Genomic DNA, 18612 nt, shown 5'->3' with positions numbered 1-18612 from the left:
ATGGCTAAGGGGCATGGGGTTTCTTTTTGAGGTGATGATTGTGGTGATGCTTGAACAACTCTGAATATAGTAAAAACCATTGAACTGTACACTTTGGGTGGATTGTATGATGTGTGAATTATCTCAAAAAAGCTGTTTTATAAAAATGCAATAAAGAAAAAGATAGAAAAGAAAAATCAGTTGCCATTGCCTTTCCAGGGTTGGTTTTCTTATAACAGAAAATATTTCTTTATTAATATGTCTCTATCAAAAAGGGGAAAATGGAAGATAAGAGGGTTGTATATTTTAAGAAGAATGGAAGAAAGTGTATCTCTTTGCAGTAATAAAGGATTCCTGCATTTTAAGATGCAAACACCTGGCCTCTTTACTAATGCACATTATCTTCCTAGCCACTGAAGGCACTTGGGTGGTAGGAGAAAAATCAGTCACAGTCAGCCCCCTGAGGTCCACCCACAACTAGGAAGAGAGGGAGAAGAAAAGCAGAGAAGGAAAAGAATACTCATTGGGATCCAGAAGAAGCAGAAGAAGCAGTATATTGGATGCCAAAAGAGGGGGAAGCTTTATCAGCTGCTGACAAGAGGCCAAGGAGGATGGGGACAGGGAAGTCAGGAGGTTACAGGAGACCATCCAGCGAGAAAGCTTAGAGCAGTGGGGCCAGAGAGAGACTCGGGAGCAGATGATGAAGTGCCCCAGGTGCATTGTTCAGGAGTTCGTATTTCTCCTCAGCATGGAGGGCTGCTGGAGGAGTTTGAGTAAGGGAATGATGTGATTAGATGAGCACGGTCTCGATAATTTGTTCTCAAATTAATTTGTGTGTGTTTTGAATGATGTGCATGATGCACTAAATTTTATTCCTTCCTATGCTAAACTCTTCTTCATTTGGAAATCCCCAGGCATGTTGTGGTCCCAGTTGTTGATTTCCATCTAATTCATTCCTGTACCTGCTTGAACCAGAGAAAATGTATGGTTGGTGTTGTCTAACCCAGGGGCATTCAACCTCAGCACTCTCGTTTTTGGGGCTGGGTAATTCTTTGTTATGGGGGCCTGTCCTGTGCGTTACAGGGTGTTTAGCAGCATCACCAGCCTCTAACCTCTAAATGCCAGTGGCACTCCCACTTAGACATTGCCAAAGAAATCACCTCCAGCCTAGACGCACTGACCCACATTCATCTGCTGTAATATTTGGGCCCAGGAGTGTAAGGCCATGCAAAGTTGGTAGATCACCCTGAAAGATGACAGGTCCAGAAAAGAAAGAAAAGGAAAAAAGACCAATACTCCAGACTGAGGGGTGAAAATCTGATGATGCAGTAAGCAGACAATGAATGAGGAGCTCAAGGCCTCATGTTGTTTTAGCTAATTCGGTGGACTTCAGCCTCTCTGTACTTAGTCTCCTCATTGCAAAGAGATGGCATCTTGAGGATACAAGGCATAATGAATGTCCCATTGTGCTCCCTAGGGCTAGGATTCCTCTCACGTCCCCGAGCCAAAGTGCGCAGAGGAATTCAGAGGAGACCTCAAGGTGTCCCAGATATGAGGTGGGGGGGTGTGGGCAGGCTTCTAAGTGGTGGGACTTGTAAGCCTGCCTCTAAGGAGGAGGAAGAGGAGGAACGCAGGAATAGTTTCCTCCTGGTGATGTCAATAGGGATCAGTGGAGCTCTGGAGATGTAAGGTAGTAGCTGAAGCACAACTTGGAGTAGACTGGAAACTCAGATGAATCCTTCATATCCTCCCCCTTATGGAAAGTCTTAGAAGGTGAAGGAATGTTTCTCTGGGGATAAGACTGTCTAATACAGATTAGATATGAAATGGTTAGATCTTCCGGATTCCTTTTCTGGGTTTGTGTTTGCATGTGTGCAGGGGTTGGAAGGGCAAAAGAATTTTATATGCATATGCCACCATTTCCATATTGATTAGGAAAACTGAGTTAAGACTCTTATCAAGTTAAACAAGTCTTACAGCTCTGTTAAACTAAGACTGTTTCATACCTGGCTCTTATTCTATGCGGTAGCATTATGCCTTTCTGCCATGGATATTGAGTGGCTCAGTTTATTATTAGCAATGGCTCCAAGCTGCCTAGCATGCAACCTCTTATTGATATATAACTCTGTTATCTTTTAGCCCAGTGGTGGTGCTTTCACTGAGGCTGAAGGAAACTCTTCAGTTTATAAAATAAAATTTATTTTATTTCTTCAGTTTATAAAATAAAAACCCTGCTGGTTTTTATTTTTAGTCTCATGTTCCTTAACCCCTCTCCTTTTCTAATTTGGCAACTTTTGTGGTAGTGAACTGAGTCCCCCAGGAGTCTCTAAGCAATGAGCAACAACTGGACTGTTGTTTATGTGAAACACCATTACAAGAAATGGGCACTCATAATCATGGTTTTGCCCTGTTTCATTTCAGGTACTTCTGGCTCCAGCTGTGTGACAGCTGCCCTGGGAACCACCTGGAGTCACAGTGTGAACACCCGACTGACTCTCCAGTGCCTTGGTTCAGAGAGAAGACAGGTGAGTGCTTTGACAGTGTTTTCGAACTGTCCAGTTTAGAGAACAAGATGTTCTTAGCAATCTGAGTGTTCATCTTCTGAAAGCATCAGCCACATTGTCTATCCTAGGCCAACACTGTCAGGGGGCAGCTAAAGAAACCAGCATCCCTACCCGCCCCAACAACAATTGTAATGAAGTGGGAAATCAGTCGCTCACAGGAAAAAACGTGTAAGATTAGAGCCCATAGAGTTAGCATGCCTCCTGATATTTGCCAATGGCTTGGAAGTGACCAAGGTCCACCCTCTAAGGATCTCAAACTCTCCATCTCTAAAGGGTGAATGATCATTTCACTTAGCTGGTATTTGTTGAGGACTAGATAATTTGTGTACAAATTAAATAGTGATGGTGCTTTTTCTTGAGGTTAGTATGCTTTGAAAACCATAGGCCAGACAGATCCTGCCATGTGATTAAACTGTTCCCCAGACCCTGGGTACTTGTGCATTAACCACTAAGCCAGTAGGTTCAAGTACCAAAAGGTGCTAGAGAGACCCCCCCCCCAAAAGGATGATAGCTCTCCCAGAACTCCCTACTGATGGTTTCTATCCTGGCCTCAAATGAGAACTCCCCCACCCCTTCCATCCAGAAAGTTTAAGTTTCTATACCCTTTCTTTCACTCTAAAGAAAGGGACACCACAGTCTGACCCCTTTGGTAAAATGTTTCATAATTAGGGAATTATTTTTCCTGATGCGTAACCTCAACTTTATTCTGTTGTGTGGACCAGGTTCCATCATGACCTCTCCCACAAGCAGGAGGAGGAAGAAGATAGGGTGATTGTTCTGATTTGTTGGATGGGGCAGAATTCAGAATCCAGATTTGCCCATCTTGCTAAATATATTACAGTCCAAGTTATTCACTAAAGAGGCATGAAATATCATGCTGGTGGTCCTTTCTGGGGGAGGTGGCAAGGAGTTGTTGCCCTTTACCTGCATTAGGTAAGTTGGCTGTCTTTCAAGGAGTCAGGAATCATCAGAAACAGACATGAGCCTTTGCCTGTTCCAGACATAACTTTCCGAGTGCCCTTGGTTACAGACCAGAGGATTCTTCCCGGTTTGCTTGGGACTGTGTAAATAACATTCCATCTTGATGATTGAGTCAGCCATGTTCTGAGAAGATGGAGCTGCTTGTTTTCGTTTAGGTGAACATTCTTAAGTTTTCAGGCCCTGGTGTGCTCATTACCTCAGTGATACCTTTTCCCCAATGATTCAGGTATACTGGGTTCTGAATCCATACTTCTCTTTTCAGTGGAACATAGCCAGAGATATTCCTGTAGAACCTAATGACCTTTAATTTGTATCCTAGGTTATAAATTATGTTAAATAAACCCAGTTTACAGCTGTCAGGCACTACTACCTAAACTCTTCTTTAAAGAAGCAAAATTCCTTGTGAATCAGTGTTGATCCATTCATTTTCATGGATCTTTAACCCCATTCCTTAAAAATGTGTAGTTTATCTCTGTTTTAGGTTTTAGATAGCACATACTGATTTTGTGATGTAGTCTGTTACAAATGGTAGCATGGACTCCAGACTCCCAGATCCTTGTTTAACCAATTCTAGCTAGCATTTATTAGTATACAAAGAAGTTAGAGCCATATTTTTCTTTTTCTTTTGTTTTAATAAGCCAGTCATTTCCATTTTTTCGATGTCAGTAGGAAGTAGTTGATAGGACAAATGCTATTATTTTATGTCTCTTTGGTAACTGCAGGATTTTGGAGGCTCTTGGTTTTGGCTCATAAGGTCAAACACAGGCCACGAGTCACAAGAAGAACGAAGAGCACAGCATGGATAGATCAGTGACAGTTTATCAACTCATATCCTATCAAATGAGTCAGTGGTGTTATCTTAATCTACAAATGACAACATGTTAACTATCATTGCTAATCAATCAAGAGCAGAGTTAAATGCTTTTGAATCATGTTTTCAAACACTACTTAGTAAAATATGTAAATAAAATAGTAAAGTATAATAAAATGCTATAGCAAAGTAAAATATGACCAGTGTTAAAATGGCCAACCCAGGTAAAAGAACGTACACTTAATTAATCTATAGAAATGTGCATGCCTTTTGGGACCAGTCCTTCAATTTGTGGCCTAATAACTAGGATAAAATTTGATGTAGAAAACATGTCTCCATCTGATGAACTTACCTCGCTTTAGCAGAAGATGTGCATCGTGATTCACTGAGCCTTTCCTGTGGTCTTAACTTCATGACAAAGTAGAGAAGCCATATGAAGATAAACCTTTTCTGGGATATGTGCACAAAACAGTACTTTAAGCTAGTTTTTAAGGTAGTTGTTCCAAGCAATACTTCCTTATAACACTACTTGGTAAGAGAACATGCCTAGATCATTCCAGCATCAGCAGATCTCTGGAACACGAACCACCAGGAGAACATACCAGGTATAGCTCTCCCCACCCCCACCAAAGCACAGAGGCCACCAAGGGATCAAGGACATGGAATGAGGATTATGTTTTATCCCGTTTCTATGACATTGAGCTCTATGCCAGGGCTCTTGAATGTGAGGCTTAGTCTGAGATCACAGGGCTGGAAGGAGGTCAGGTCAAGCTGAGCAGCTCTGCGAGCCGATTAAACCAAGAGCTGAATTGTATAGTCCAAGGGAAGGAGTCCTCCCTGGCTGATTATTTTCTTCACACCCTGGAAACTTTGTAAAATTATATAACCGAGAAAGAAATCTCCTTATCAGGGCACAAGCCAAGTTAATTCTGTTGTTTATTCTGCTTCAGTGTTTGCAAAAACCCTCTTAAGAAGCTGGGAAACATTTTCTTTTGGACTAATTTAGTTTTTTTTCCATTTGACTTTTATTTACTCTTTTTCTAGTCTGCTTCTACCCTGCCCCACCCTTTTTGCAACATTTTTATTCTTACCAAAGGCATGTTCTTAAAGTGGAATTAAAATGGCCTCTACTAGGGTTTTTTTTTTTCTCTTTTAGTATTTTGGATTTTTTTCTTTTAATAATCAAAAATACATTTTCTGTCCACCATGTGCATGGCTTGGGGATGCAAAGAAGTAGAAGACACAGTTCCTGCCTTCGAGGTTCTTCTAGTCTAGCGTGAGAGATGGTCCATGTGTGTATACACTCATAAATCATCAAAATGAAGTGCAGGAGTCAAAGAACAAACCAATAGTGAAGCGCTGTCATAAGGCAGTGTTTGATTTGTTACCTAATAAGTGGTTGAGACGGTACCTGCTTTGAAACCAGACAAGGTAAACTCACCGGAGCCACATTAGTCTTTTTAAAAGACGGGAGGTGAGTTATCGCTTTAAATCAGTGTTTCTCAAGCCTGGCTGCATTTTAGACTCATCACAGGAGCATTTACAAAATACCAACACCAGAGCCCCACCCCAACCGATTAAATCAGAATCTGCGTCGGTGGGCCGGGCACTGGTGTTTATTTGTAAAGGGTCCCCCAAGTGATTCTACTGTGCAGCCAAGACTGAAAACTCCTGCCCTAAATAGATAAATGGATATTCCTGAGGGAGAAAGTAAAGGGAAAGCTCAGGGTAAGGAGGAACAGGAAAAGAAGACAAACGGGAGGGCAGGTTCCATGTTCAGAAGACATGGGTCGGTTTTGGCCTTGTCATGAGAGCAGAGGGTTTGTGCCCTCAGTCATTTGACAAGGCTTGATTTGCTCACCTCTTCTCTGCTAGTCACCATGTAAGATGCCAGTGATTCAAACTATGGGTAAGTTGATGCCCTGAAGATGTTCACAGTCACCTGGGGAAAGAGGTGAATGTGTAAATGGTACAGGCTGCATGCGCATGATGGGTCTAGTGAGCGTGGAGGAGAGGGTGGGCCCCTCCGCAAAGGAAGGCTCTGAGGTGTTTGGTGAGGCAGCAACACACACAACGGACTGTCTGAGGCCTTCCTTCAGAAGGCGCTGGTGGTGACCAGGCGTGCCGTCATGGGGGGCTGGAAAAGCAGGAGCGAGGGCTGTTATATTTGAAAGAATGATGAAAAAACTTGGTGAAATATTCATACTATTTTTCATCAAGTCGTCGTGAAATCCGTTCCTACAAACCACATATGGGATTATATAAATTTTTTAGTATCCTGGAAGGAGTCATGAAGGAAATTAATCCCAACTAAGCTTCACACCCCTTTGATGAAATAAATATTATGACTCTCTCATTTCAACAAACTGGGAAGAGACAACTTTTTCATATAGTAGGTTTATTTAAACAGACTTTATAATAATATTTTCATCTTCTATTTAGAAGTCACCCGGAAGTTAAAGAACACTTGAGGGAAGAGCCTAAAGTACCCAGTAAATTGTTGACAAGACCCATAATGTTTCTCAAACTCCTGGTCCTTACTGGAATCCTTAGGTTTTTCTCAAGGTCCCAGGTTGTTTTGCATCTGGGAAGTATTTAGTGTCTCCTTTCTGGTGATATAATTCTTCTCTCAGTATCCATATTGTCTTTTAAAAGACTCAAAACACCATCACTGTGGAGACTTCCTGACATCAAGCTTTCATCAGCCCCGTTTCCCTCAGTTTTGCCCACAGATGCACCTAGTACTTGTCTCTGTTCTTGCACGAGTGAAATCAGGATTGTGAGCCCCTTGAAGGCTGTGACTGAATCTTATTTGTATACCCTCAGAAGCAGAACAATGCTTGACACACATTCAATACATATATTTTGAAAGAGAGAGAGAGAAACTCCTCGTATCCATATGTGAACCCAGTCTTGAGGAAGAAGGCCATCCTGCTTATTTGGAATTACTCTTCCCCATAGGAATTTAGTTACACAGCTTAATAGTTCCTTTAAAGTATTAGTAATTGTCAGTTAAAAAGATTGGCATCAGACCTTGACAATTACAAGCAGATCCTCATAAAGAAATGCTGCATCAGTACTGAGTATAGGAATATCTTTTTGCAGAACTGGCCTGCTGGGGGCTATGGGAGAGTGAGAGTCAGGCTTCCCTTGAAATCCTAGTTGGAATTCCTCTGTGTAAGCATACCAGAGCCCTAAACACTGACCCAGGCAGAGTGACGGAAAGGGGTCCTGCAGCTGCTTGCAGGGAACAGGCAGCTTGTGGACTTTGGCTGAGGGGAAGGATAAGAAATCTTTGTTGCCATCTTCCAACCAGTCATGAGTTCTGCTGTCTGTGCTTGGATAGGCTTAATGGAAGACTGACTAACTAAAGGAAAGATGAGAAATATTTTCTCCCAGATAAGCTGAAGGGTAGGTTTGGGGCAAGAATGTCAGGCATAGAACCATATTCACCCAAAGAAAGACATTGAAGAGGATGTTTTACCTCATGGAAGTCATAGTTTTATATCTCGCTATTCGCAGATTCCTCCAGAGAGGAATTCATGCTTAGTTCCCCTCACTCATAAATGAACCCCTCTCCCTTTGTAAAATGGTTCCAGGTCATTGTGTTTATTCTGTTTCTTTCTACCTCAGCCCGTCTGCTGTTTTTAGGCAAGGAGACTGGTGTGTATGTGTGTGTATCCAGCCAGAGGAGAAGTTTGGCTGCAGGGTGAGAGAAATTTCTTTTTAAGCATAAATGTCTGCAGAAATAGCAAAGGGAACATAGAATCCCAGCCAAGTACATTGCCTTGGGTATAAATGTTCCATCCCTTTTCAGAACTGCTCAAGTGTGAAATCTAACCCCCTGCCCACACTCTTCCATCAGAAGTGCTCTAACAGGTATTGAGCAGATTGGGAAAATGTATAAAAGAGGAATCCAGAATGGTGACTTTTAAAAGGATTTTTTTTTTTCAGGTCAGCAGACAAATGTATTAAAATCTGAGGAAATCCTACCTGAAGTTGTGCAGTAACAGCAAATGAATACATTGAGCTAAGACTCAGAGCTTAAAGACAGGCTCCATTGGAGAAAGGACAACATAGACACCCAATTGGACACTCCCTGTTTCTGTCTCCACATTTGAGATAGGAATAGCAATGCCTTCCCTACCACCTACCGAAAAAAAACCCCAAACTCCACTGGACTCTCTCTGAAAAAAGTCAATGTACTCAAAAAAAAAAAAAAAAAAAAAAAAAAAATCACTACTTCTAAATGGGCTCAAGTAGAGAAAACTTTCCCTTGAAGGGGTTCCATTGGAAATTGCCAGTTAAAAATCCATTAGTACAGTTGCCCTCATGCTTCTGATGGGGGTCTGCTTTTCAGATGCCTTGGCCATGATAGACAATGTACCTTAGCTGAGGGGAAGAGTCAGTCTTCCCTAGGAGATTTTGAGCCACAGGAAGTCAAGAAAAGTTCAAATCAAAATCAAAACAAAATAAGGGTGGGGGGGCCATCACAGGGTTTAAATGTCATTAAAAAGTAGAGTTGTAAAATTAAGCTTTAGCACCATTTCAAAAAGGAAAAGATACTTTAACACCAAAAAATAGAGAAGACATTATCTGTGAATAAAGAATACTACTATAAATCAAATATATTTGTTTTTATGGAAGACTTAGTACATGTCCTTATTTCTGTCTTTGAGGATCATGATCTCTGACCATGAGAGGCTGAGTGACCAGTCCATTCACACAGTGTTCGGGTGACTTCCCCTTTATTGAGCCACTCACCTTCCCAGTATTTTATCACCTCTGTCATTCTCCTCCAGCTCTAACTAGTTTTATTTTTATATACTGTCTGGTACCAAATCCCCTATGCAGTGACCCTCCCAGCTCTAACTTGCTAAGTAAACCAGGGCAAATATATGAATGAGAGATTTCCGGAGAAATCTCAGCTGTTGCAGGAAGTGGAAGAGACACAGGGCTTTGGAACCAAACTGAAGACCTTATTGTCAGCTAGGGAAGAGAAGTGTTTTCAGTTGGGAAACAACATAGGAAACAGCTATGAGATCTCTTGGACAAGGCAATGACCTGAGAGTCAAGGACACTGAAATGTATTTGGCTCATTTGAGAGTGAAGGCTGGACAGGATGTTGTATTTTGGCTTTGGTTAGCTATGACTGAGAAGAAAATGGGGCAGCATCTTTGGTTAGGAAAAGCAAGAGCTACATAAACTATGAACTGATTTACAAATGAACCAGTGCTTTCACTGGAGCCCTTAAAGGCCTTTAGGATATGACAGTGTCCCATCTGAGATGCCTCCTAGAGATGATCTTATCCAGGGATTCTCAACTACAGTGAGCTTAAAAATCACAGGTGTTTGTTAATGCTGATTCCTAGGCCCGCCCCAGTGACCATTCCTTGAGGGCAAGCACTTCCAGTGATTCTCAGCAGGGTGATCCTCAGAACCACACTGTATTCTAGCCACTTAATTTTATAGACAGAGGTAAGCAATTGAGGTTCAGTGACCTATTCAGGGTCACACAACCAATAAGTAGCAGAAATGGAAGTGGAATTAAATTCTGCTAATTTCTAATCTGTTGCTGTTTTCACTCTACTATGCTGACTTTTAATAGGAAAACTCTGGGCTAAAAAGTGCCCTAGCCCAATCAATTTTCTGGATTTGCAGGCAAAATGATATTTATATCCTCTATGACTTTCAGTGGCTTATAAAAAGTTTCTACAGAACTCTGCAAAAATATATATATATTTTTAAAAGCACCATCCCACCCCACACTGCAATGAATCACCAGATGAAAGTCAGCATTTTAGGGGCACCTGGGTGGTGCAGACAGTTAAGTGACTGACTCTTGGTTTCGGCTCAAGTCTCTATCTCAGAGTCATGAGATCAAGCCTCACATGGGGCTCCACACTCTGTGGGGAATCTGCTTGAGATTCTCTTTCTCCCTCTGCCCCTCCCATTCATGCTCTCTCTCTCTTAAGTAAATAGATAAATCTAAGGAAGGAAGGAAGGAAGGAAGGAAGGAAGGAAGGAAGGAAGGAAGGAAGGAAGGTAGGAAGAAGGAGTCAGCATTTTAAATTCTTGGTGAATACATGACTTTTTATAAGTTGAACTTCACGATGAGCATGGACTTCCAGATGAATGACTCTTTATAGACAACATCTAGCAAACAAGGCTGTCTTCTCTGCCCCTCTTCCACAAATGGTCACGTGTGTTCATGGAGAGTCACCCTTCATCTTGAGCTTCCTACTGCCTAGCTTCAAGGGCTAAAGGTATGTGATGGTTTGGGAATCTTGGAGTTTTCTGGTCTTTTGTTTGCTTGGTCTTCTCAGAATGGGAGAAGCTTTGTGATTATCATATTTTTGAGTCTTTGCGTCTTCATTTGAGAAAGAGAGTGGAACGGGGGAAGGAGGCAGCCCGCGTGGAGACCCATTTCTGCCATCTCAGGATCCCACAGTTTGGGAGTGAAGAGCATCCTTGTTGGCTTCTGGTGCTCCAGGCAACACCAGTTGAAAGTCCTCTTTATTGTCTCAGGAGGCTAGGGGGTTAGTCTTTATTGAGTACTTATGGTTGCAGGCATCACGTTTGATCCTTTCACATGCATTATTTCCATTGACCCCACAACAAGCCTTCAACAGAGATCTTATCATCTCCTTTTTACAAATAGAGAAACTATTCAGTAGTAGATCAAGATTTGAGACCAAGTTTGTTTAACTTCCAAGCCTAAATCTTCTTGCTATATACCATGTCCTCTGAGATATAGGCACTTTTTTTTTTTTTTTTTTTTTTTACTTTAGGAATCAAATGAGGTGCTGGAAAATGAGGCCTTGCCTTAGTGATGATTCTTTTGGCTCGCAATGAATGGTCCTTATTATCTTTCTCTCCGATTTCCCCCCAAGGATGGCTGGACCTAGAATGTCATTTAGCTTACCTCCAAAGCTTACTGAATTACTTATTAGAAGAGCACCTCACACTCTGGGGCCAGGGACATTAGGAAGGAGATGATGAGCTGCTTCTTGCTTTTTCTCCTCTTGTTCTTGCCGTTATTTGGCTGAGAAATGTGACTGTGATTCAGAAATGCTCCTTGCCCTGTCTGTGTGTATGATTTGAATAGCACAGCTTGTCACACATGTGGCTGAAGCAGATCCAGCTTGGAGAATTTGTCATCTGGTTGCTGTTGCCAGGGGAGTATGCCTGCCCAAGGAGTGCCCTGCCTGGGCCTGTGGTCTCTGTTTCTCCCCAGGGTCCACTGTGGCTGAGAGGGTCACAACATGGTACAATGCTGGTTTGTATTTCAACCTGATTGGGGCAGTGGGTGCAGACCCTTCTAAAATCTTCATGGCTTATGAAATTGGTGTGGGGGATGGGAAGTAGACTGAGGATTTACATGATGGAGGTGTAGGGAAAAACAAATCAAATATGTCTCTAGGATTTGGTTTGAATTTAGGTAAGTCTGATGAGTTACCATAACATTTTATGATATGCTAAACATTATCTAATGCATGATTGATTGTCAACTGTAATATAAGTCATTGAGCTTTTCTAATTTCTGCTGCTCTAAATAATTTGGAATTTTCAGTTACCGTAGAGTTGACATATGCCCTCTTTCCTTCCCTCAACCTCCTTCTTACCCTGTTGCCCCTCTCTGCACACTTTCTCCCTGCCCGCCCCCCCCAAACCTTCCCTGGATTTTTAAATCAATGGCTCCTGGCAACTGCCTCAGAGTTCAAATGTTTGAAGCAGAGAGTTTCCACAGAGAGCATCTTTCTGAAAGTTTCCCTTCTTGGTTTGGCAGACCTTAAGAATTCTGGCATCTAAGACAAAGAGCATGTGTGCTTGAGTCTTGGACCCTTGTTTTATTGTTACCAAAGGGACTATGATTTTGAGAACACCTTTAGAGAGCCAAGCTACAGTGGCTATACCCCACTGCCTACTTTCTGAATCCTCGACTCAGAATTGGCAATGAGAGTTGGAGCTGGAATTATGATCCATGACTCTAAGTAACGAAATTCTCAGAATGTCAAAACTTTGGAACGAAGTTCATTGTTATAAACCTTAAAAAGTTAGAACGGAGGCACCTGGTATATCTGGGAGGGATTGAGAACAAATCACCCAAAGCCTTTCCAGCCCTGGCTTTCGGACTTCTTTGCTCTGTCTACCCAACCTTTATTGAGCGTTTCCTCTGTGCCAATTATTCTGCTAAGTACTCTGTGGGCATTCTCTTGTTCAAACCTCACAACTACCCTATAAGATAGATATTACTGGGTATACTTCCTAGATGAGTACATTAAAGTTTATAAAACTTTTTGCTCTGAGTCCCATGGCTTCTAAGGATCCCTCATCCCCCATACACATACATAAAATCCCTCCCCTACATTCCTGAGTTCTTAACCATTATCCTCTACTGACTCCCATGTTAAAGTAAGATTATTCATGCCTACTGCTTGGAATTACTTGCAGGAAATTTCTCCATTCAACCACTGTGGTGTGGCCACTCTCAATGGTTGTACTAGGTAGAATGCTCCCCTCAAAGACTGGAATGAATCATTACTTTGAGAGAGCTTTTTCTATCTCTGTTAAATAATCATCAGTTATTTCCTATAACAATGTGGTTCTGTGTGGCAACAGAACACTCTTGAGGAAGAATGAGCTCCATGGGACATCTCCCCATTCTGTCAGGGAAGTCCTGGCCCTTCCTCTCTCAACTTCCAAGTTCTGGCCTTTCCAGCCAGCATCATTTCCATGTTCTGGGTTTGGCTTCAATGTCTGATATTTACAATGTCAAAGCAGAAAGAGAAAGTCTCTGTGGAGTCTTGCCCACAGTGGGGACAGACCTGTACCTCCTACCTGTTCCTGGTCTCCTCAAGTGAGAACCTGCAGGACCCAGGAGCTACAGTGGTGCACCCTGTGGAGATAACCTCTTCCCTCATGGATGATAGAGAATGACATGTAAATGATATTTATCCCTTTATTCTGTCCTTGCAAAGTCACTTTCCCACATAGTAATCAATTTCATGGTTTACCTTTAAATTTTTTCTGAGTAGTCTGTTATTCTTTGAAAGTATTATCCCAGCAGCCTAATGGAGATTCAGTGAATGTCTACTGGAATGGGAAAACTCTGGCATTTTATGTTCTCTTACAGGTCCCTCCTTAGAGTACAGAGGTTCAGTAGATCCAGTGCAGTTTCTAACCTTTCAATAACCTCCCTTATACCTAGCTGCTCTGTCTTATTTGTAGCTATTTATACAGTATTCTCTCCAGACATACTCTCCTATACTGCCCAGGCACAGGAATGTTAGGCTCTTCTTTGTGACCGATCTCTGTTTTCTACCTGTGACTCCATGCTGGCACTAGCCTTACCTTTTTATGCCTCCCACTTCCCTTTTCTCATTTAGACCTTGCTCCAAGATCCCTGTGATTTGCTCTGCTAAGAGTCTGTTAGCATTTCTTCCCATTGACTTGAGAAGGCCAGTCTGTCTCAGAACCAGCCTATAATCTCAGTTTAAATTAAACAGCAGGCATTTCTACCAAGGACTTCATTTGTCTCTAGGACCCCAGTGATACGGGGTCTCATTACATGTTGTGTAATGTTGTCCAAAGGCTAAATATTTTCAAAGAAAACCCACTGAAACAAGTTGGTTAAGTGACTGCCACAGCATCTGTGAAGTCTTTTTTTCATCTCTGAAAAATCTAATATTTTTCCTCAGTTAAGAAATAGTATATGTTATAACTTAAAATCTTTAGCAATAAATCTTCTAAAGACTGTAATTGTAATAATAGTCCTTTGCATGTTCTCTAACCATAGACATGGATCCTCTTATAATTGTTGTATTTTTATCTAGACTACACCATTAAGTTTTCTTTGTATTGGACACTCCCTTTTCCTTCCATCCCTTCCTCCTCTTTTTCTACCTTCAGATCTTTTCTGGGTAGATATGTGTGCCAAATTTGGGGAATATGAAGTCAAATAAAGCCCAATTTCCTGCCCTGAAGAACTGTAGGGGAGGGAGAATACCTAATTGAGAGTGACTGCCATGTAACTACTTACAAGTAGGTATTGAAGGAACTATGACAGAGTACAGTGTGAGCATCAGTATTAGGATGCTCATAACTCTCATCAGGGAAGATCTGATCAGGGAAGGATTCAGAGGAGGTTATAATGTTTGAAAGAAGACTTGAACGGTATATCAGAATTTGCCAGGTAGATGGGGAAGGAGGCTGAGGAAGCAATAAATATGAACAAAGGCTCTGGGGTGGGAACTGCAAAGAAGTAGCACTTCTTTAGTGCTACAGGGAGGGTATGTGCATGTCTGCACAATGGGTGGGGCAGGGGAAATAGAATCTGTATATAAAGGCAAAGCAAAGAAAAGTAGGGCAAATCAGACTTGACCCTGACAGCTCTCAGAAGCCCCGTTAAGAGCTCTCAGCTGGGCTATGACATCAGATCTGTACTTACAAGGTTCTCTCAGGCAGAAGTTTGCCATATGGGTTTGAAATAGGATGGAAAGAAATGAGGACCTGAACCAAAGCGGTGGCCATTGAGATGGAGAAGGAAGAGATGTGAGATGGTCAGGAGGTATGATCAACAGCTACACAGAGAGAGAATCTGGAAGGAGGGGCCGTTGCTGATGGAAGTGAGTAGATGAGGTCATCACCCACTGAATGGGCTAGTACAGGAGGAGGAGCAGGCCTGGGAGGGAGAGAAGAGGTAGCCCTGCTTTATGTGACAGTGTGGCTGCTCCCATTCTTCCGCTCAGACCTCAATGACTGTTCTCAGTGATTAGCTTGGAGATCAGAAGGGATTTCTTATCATTGTGCAGAATCTTGAGTCAAAATTTTCTTTTCCCTTACATACCCCGCACCATTGCTTCCAGCGGCCCAGCATTCTCTTCTCCACCCTCGGCACTGTTTCCTTCTTTTAGAACCCTGACTTCTATAAAAAGACAGTAGGCATCAGAATGTATGAAAAATGAAGTTTGGAAATACCTGCAGGGCAAAGGGAAAGGTGCAAACTATGCGTGCAAGCCTCTGAGCTCAGAGAGGAGAGGGCCCTATAGATAACTGTGTCTTCCTCTCCAGTGAATTCTGGCATATTTAAAGTCCAGGGATACGGAATCGCTAACTAATTTGGAGAACTACCAGTTTAGGCTTCAAGGTTTTCTCAAAGATCCCCATTTACAAATTGGAAATTAGGAATCCAGGCCTTACTGGGTCATGCCAGTCGATTGCTTCTTTGCTCAGATCCCCTCCCTGCCTTTCCCCTGCTCTGCTTGGTACCACATGGAACTGATCCTACAATCTGCATTTCCCAGGCTCCCTTTCCATGATTCTGCTTAATTTGGGGTCCTGAAGGGAGGGTGGAGGGCAGAAGTATGGGAGAAGTCATGTATTTCTGCCTCGCTCTCTCTGCTTCCAGTGGCGTCTCAGGTGGTGGTAACACTAGTCCTCCTCCATGACCTTTGTGTGGTCCCAGCTCCACAAAGAGCTGGGGTTGGGCAGCTCCATTCTCTGGGTTCTGGTAACAGCACCTCTTCCCTTGCTCCTCCAGCCCTAAGAATGGTGGTGGCTTCCTACCACCGCTAGTCTCTGGATTGCCTCACTGCCCCTGTTTTCCTTTCAGCTCTTCCAACACATTTGTAACTAGTTCCCAACATTAAATTCTCTCTCTTAAACTATGTGGGATGAGTCCTGTTTTCCTGATGGACCTTGACTGACGTGCTCTACATAAGCTCTCTGACTGGCACATGGTTAATATAAGACCCCAGATACTTTCCATTGCCCCAGTTCCGTCAAAGAGCTCCTCTGCCTGCCGTGATTCTCCAGCCCTAAGAGTCAGATTCTTAGGCTGAGCTGTCTTGGAGGGCAAACATTTTGTTCAGTGCTTCCTGAATGGCATAAGAAAAGGAGCTCTGTTGGCCCACTCTCCTTCCTGTGGGATTTTCCAAAACTTTCCAGTTGTATCTAAGCTCAGGAAACATTTTAATGGCTGGAAATATATGTTGGGGGGTTTGAGGGTTTGAAACCAACAGAACCTCCTCTATAAGAGGTGTGTTGAAATGTTCCAGGGTCTGTATATACACATCAAGACCCTGGTCCTCCCTTGTTGAAAGCATGGCAGACTCCCATCCTTTAATGGCTTCATATCATGGAAGAGAAGTTGGCAACTTCTGAATGCAATGATGACATGGAGCAGAGTAGCTCCAAAGGCCAGAATTCTCTGCAGGAGGGAAAGGATGGTTAAGTGGTTAGTGTTTGGATTCTAATTCAGATTCCACTTCAGATTCTATAAAGAGAATTCCATAATCCCCTTCTTTGGCCAATAATCATTGTTAAGATCGATCTAAGGCCACTATTACCGATTTAATGAATGGGAGCATTCTGAGATTCTTGTGAGGATAAGCATCATCCAACTGCAGAGTCCATTACTGGTTTCCTCAACCAGGCCATGGCTTTCACTTTGCTATATTGCCCACATTTCATAGCAACTTTCAGAAGGGTCTCTTGGGGGATGAGACTATTATTGTCTTAAAGCATTCATCAGAGAAAAGTAGAAGTGAAGGAGCTAGAGTTGTGTACCTTCTCGGATCCTTTAGCATTGGACCAAAAGGTAAAAAGTAGCCATCATTGCTAGTCTGTGGGGGCAAAACCCCAGAATTGCTAAGAGACTCTTATATCACTACATCACTGCACGGAACAGCTGAAACTCCATCCTTTGAAGAATGACTCTGAATCTAGTCACATATTGATTTATTTGGGCTGTGTTAGGAAGTTTCCCCAATTTTTTTTAGTACAGTTAGGATACTTGGGTGGTTGTTTGATGATGCACAGAACTTTATAGGCCTCGGGGTCAGGTATATGTTTTATATTAGAAGGAGAAGGAATTTAATGAAAAGGAAGCAGGTGGTGTGCACCAATGCAAATAGTTCTGGTGTTCCTGAAATATCCAGCATTGTATGGCTTTGTTACTCTTCCTCCTAAGTTTCTTCCATTAGCCTACAAGGAAGCTGGTGGAATGAATTATAGCCCCAGGAGTAATATGAGAGGATTTTTCCATTTGAATGCCTCAAAAAGCTAGGATGATTTTTTTTATTATGTCAGAGATTAAAAGTAATGCATGGATTCTGACATATAACATACATAAGCCCACAGTCTTCACCTCTGGGTGCACAGAAAGAAGAGAGTCTACATTGTGAAAAAGATAATGATATTTTAGAATTAAATTCTAGCTTTGTCTCTAATTAGATATGTGATCTTGGGCACACAACTGAGTTGTAGGCTCCTCTTCTGTGAAACAGTGATCCAGAAGAAGAAGCAATGTCATGCTATATCTCATTTATTATTTTGTTCAATGTTCGTGGAAGGGCTTGCCACATCATTTGTTTGTGCTAAACCATAGGATACCACCCTAGTACTCAGCTCAACTCTTTATTTGGCCAATGACTTCCTCTTGTAATGCTTCTTGACCAAAGGTCAGAGGAAAACCTCTTGGAATTCACCTGCAGAGCTTGTTAAAAATTCAGATTCCTGGGTCTTCCCAGGCTAAATCAGTAGTGCCAGGGGTGGGCGTAGAGACCTGCATTTTTATACACTCCCCAGGTGATTCTTAGGCACACTAGAGTCTGAGCTCCATTGCCAACCAACAGCATGGGTGTACTCTCTGATGGGAGGTCATGTAACTCCCGTTGCCCTCTGCATCCAGTTTGCTGTGTGGGTCTTAGCTCTGGGCCTCTACTGGCTGATTTGGCCACACCTTGTCATCTCTCTAGGACTGTTTTCTTATTTATAAAATGTGGGGGCTAGAATTCTTGGGTTCTAACAATCCATGAAAATTGTTCTGCAGTTACCTGTAAAAGTCACTGCACCTACCCTAACAAATGGTGTTTCTTGAGAGCCTGCTTTATGCTGGGCATTGTTTGACTTCTACATGTGCTTCATTTATTCTTTATAGTAACCTATGATATCTATGGTCATTCGTGCTTGACACTTAAAGAACTGAGGCTTGGAAAAGTGAAGTCACTTGTCCGAGACTACTTAGTTAATAAATGGAGCTGCAGTGCCGTGGGATTAAGCCGGGGTCATAAACACTCGAAGAATCGCCCAGGTTCCTTTGCCCCCAAAGCTTCTAAAGGCCCGGGGCTTGTCCAGCATGCAGCTCATTCACCCTATGTTCTACTCTCCCAGCAGAGGAGCCTGGTTTTGGTTTCCTTAGATGTTTACTTGGCCTCTTGCTTAAGCATTTGCCTTTCCTACTCAATAACAGTGAAAGGACCAAAAAAAAAAAAA

General features: G+C 42.4%; 1 protein-coding gene across 6 annotated transcripts in view; it reads left to right on the top strand.

The window, feature by feature from the left end:
- RAD51B (RAD51 paralog B) overlaps positions 1-18612 on the top strand; it is a 635945-nt gene that overhangs the window by 514027 nt on the left and 103306 nt on the right. For all 6 annotated transcript variants that reach the window (XR_003515555.2, XM_027568936.2, XM_027568935.2 and 3 more), the window contains exon 9: positions 2401-2504. Coding sequence is in view for 5 of the 6 variants with exons in the window: in XM_027568936.2 (XP_027424737.1) it covers positions 2401-2504 (104 nt within the window). In the remaining variant the exon portion in view is untranslated. The remainder of the gene's footprint in view (positions 1-2400; positions 2505-18612) is intronic.

The sequence above is a fragment of the Zalophus californianus genome, chromosome 6, assembly GCF_009762305.2.
Source record: "Zalophus californianus isolate mZalCal1 chromosome 6, mZalCal1.pri.v2, whole genome shotgun sequence".
Classification (NCBI taxonomy): domain Eukaryota; kingdom Metazoa; phylum Chordata; class Mammalia; order Carnivora; family Otariidae; genus Zalophus; species Zalophus californianus.
The sequence above is the reverse complement of the archived record's forward strand: the minus strand, read 5'-3'. Positions and strand labels throughout refer to the sequence as shown.